The following is a 2,309-nucleotide window of genomic DNA, read 5'->3' as shown; positions in this document are numbered from 1 at the left end:
AAGCTCTCCCCTTTAGGTGGTTTCTTTTACTCATTTTAGTGGCACTCAAAGTTAGAGGGGAGGTTAAGGCCCCTTAAATTTCTTGTCGCTTTTACATGATCTGCTTTTTGATATTTTGAGTTTAGGCAGCTTTTTTGGAGCTAGATCTGGCTTTTCGATCGACCCTAGTTCAACACTTAATTGACCCTAATTTGAGTTCAGTTTGACCCTAATTAGACCCTATCGACCATCAAACGGCCATAGAATATGGAGATTCGATCATCATACCGATATCGTGTGTATATTCGACTGAATTCGGTCTGATCAAAATCCAAACAACTCGACCCGGTATCATTTTGCTCAGCAAATTGATACGCCCACACTGTATACAGTTTTTATACCAAATTAAACCCTAGTTCTTATTTTAAGTTTTTCTACTCTAAGGTTAGATTTATTTGATCAATGTTTATAGAACGAAGTCAATAACCGTGAAGATAAGCATTACTCCAACATATAGATGCGGACTCGTTAACCGCAAGAGTTTGTTGTACTTAATAAGTGTCAAGCAACTTTTGAAATTAATTGCTGTTGGTATTTAAAACCAACTGAGTGGCATATTTAGGTAGCAGAATTTGCCCTCAGATTTTGTTTACTCAAGAACCAAAAACCTCCTTAAAATGGTGCTTGCATTAACATGAAGCTATTCGATAAATCATAGTTCAACTGATGACAAATGTTACCTTTAAACACGCGCATTTAGTCAAAAAGAGAATTCAGTTTCGGCAATAAATTGTTTTCAGTTAAGTTTGTCATTTTGCAATCAAATAAAAAATTCAGCAACTGAACAAAAATGTCAACCGTTCGAATCACGTACTTCAATATCCGAGGCGTTGCCGAACTCACTCGACTCCTGTTCGTCTATTCGGAGCACGACTTCGAGGACGAACGACTGGAACGGGAAGCCTGGCCCGCTCGGAAACCCGAGTCGCCTCTCGGCTCGGTGCCTTACATTCGGCTCGAAAACGGCCACGAGTATCCCCAGGCGACATCTATTGCTAGGTATTTTGCCGATAAGTTCGGCCTTCGGGGTAAAACCGACGAGGAAAAATTGCACGCTGATGTTGTCGTCGATTTGGTTCGTGCCGACATAATTCCGATGCTGACTAAAATTTTCCTTGAACAAGACGCGGAAAAGAAGGAATCTGGAAAGAAAGAGGCGCAAGAGAAAATTCAAGCTTGGTTTGAAAAAATCGAGACTAAATTCATCAAGGGCGAAAGCACAATTTTGGGTAAGCTGTAGCTGAAAACAAAAAAAATTGAAGTCTCATAATTAGTTATTTTGCATAACTTTTGACTTCTTCAGAATTTAATGCATAATCGAGATTCTAGAGAGACGTGCAAGCTAAATTTTGACGCAATTTTTTCATAATTACAAAAATTAGTACAAAGCTATCATTTTCTGGTTTCTAGCGGGATTCGAACTTAATTTTACCCGCTGAAATCTTCAACATTTTTTAGAGAGTGGGACTTCATGGGCTGATATTGCGCTGTTCAATTGTGTGAACGACTTCTTCCCTGTGTTTGAATTCAAACTGGATGAGAAAAACGTGAAAATCAACAAAGTAGTCCAGAGTGTCAAGGCTAATCCAAAAATTGCCGCGTGGCTGGAGAAGCGTCCTGAGTCTGTCTTGTAAAACACAGAATGCGATGGATGTAATAAAAATGAACCATGTTACAACTTTAACCCAATAATTAATTTCTAAAACAGGGTATAACAATTCTTTGAACAATCTTTTTATAACAAAAAACTTCTTCGTTGCAGGATTCTAGACGATCGGAAAAGTTAATTCATAATTCATTTTCAAAAACCGCATAAAGTGCCAATATTTAAGGCTCGATTTTAGCACGCGCATAGAGAGTTTTTTCAGTTTAAAAATTTCCAAAACTGCTCCAAAAAATGATTTGACATGTTTCTTCAACAATCTGACTGCTATTCCAAAAATTCCCCCTTTGGTACTTTGTTCCTCTATGTGGTACTGTTTAACAACGCCAATTTTCCGAGCCTAAGATTTTTTCAAAGGGACTAAAAATTTACACTAATTATGAGGAAAAATTGCGAACGGAAAAAACGCGGTTTTTTGGTGAAAAATTCCACAAGTGCTCAATTTTGGTCCGTTTTTTTAAAGGTCATCTTCGGCGCAGGATTATTTGGCAGAGCTTTGCGAAAGCTCGTTGATCAGTTTTGTGGATCTTGAAAAAGCTCAACAGTTTTTTACATACCCTCGAAAAAATCTAGATCCTGCCTGGAGCACATTGATGGACATCGCATG

General features: G+C 38.2%; 1 protein-coding gene across 1 annotated transcript; it reads left to right on the top strand.

The window, feature by feature from the left end:
• The first annotated feature begins 648 nt into the window (after window positions 1-648).
• On the top strand, window positions 649-1,771 carry LOC134845955 (glutathione S-transferase 3-like). Its single transcript, XM_063863094.1, has 2 exons — window positions 649-1,268; window positions 1,498-1,771. Exons 1-2 carry the CDS (start codon window positions 830-832, stop codon window positions 1,671-1,673), a joined length of 615 nt encoding a protein of 204 aa, XP_063719164.1. The 5' UTR covers window positions 649-829; the 3' UTR covers window positions 1,674-1,771.
• The last annotated feature ends 538 nt before the right edge of the window (window positions 1,772-2,309 follow it).

Source organism: Symsagittifera roscoffensis, chromosome 5 (assembly GCF_963678635.1).
Source record: "Symsagittifera roscoffensis chromosome 5, txSymRosc1.1, whole genome shotgun sequence".
Taxonomy (NCBI): domain Eukaryota; kingdom Metazoa; phylum Xenacoelomorpha; order Acoela; family Convolutidae; genus Symsagittifera; species Symsagittifera roscoffensis.
Note: the sequence above shows the minus strand (reverse complement) of the source record. Positions and strands in the feature narration are given on the sequence as shown.

Coding starts and splice junctions, on each gene's coding strand:
- LOC134845955 (XM_063863094.1), top strand. CDS start 830: ATGTCAACCGTTCGAATCACGTACTTCAATATCCGAGGCGTTGCCGAA. Junction 1,269..1,497: donor GGGCGAAAGCACAATTTTGG/GTAAGCTGTAGC, acceptor AACATTTTTTAG/AGAGTGGGACTTCATGGGCT.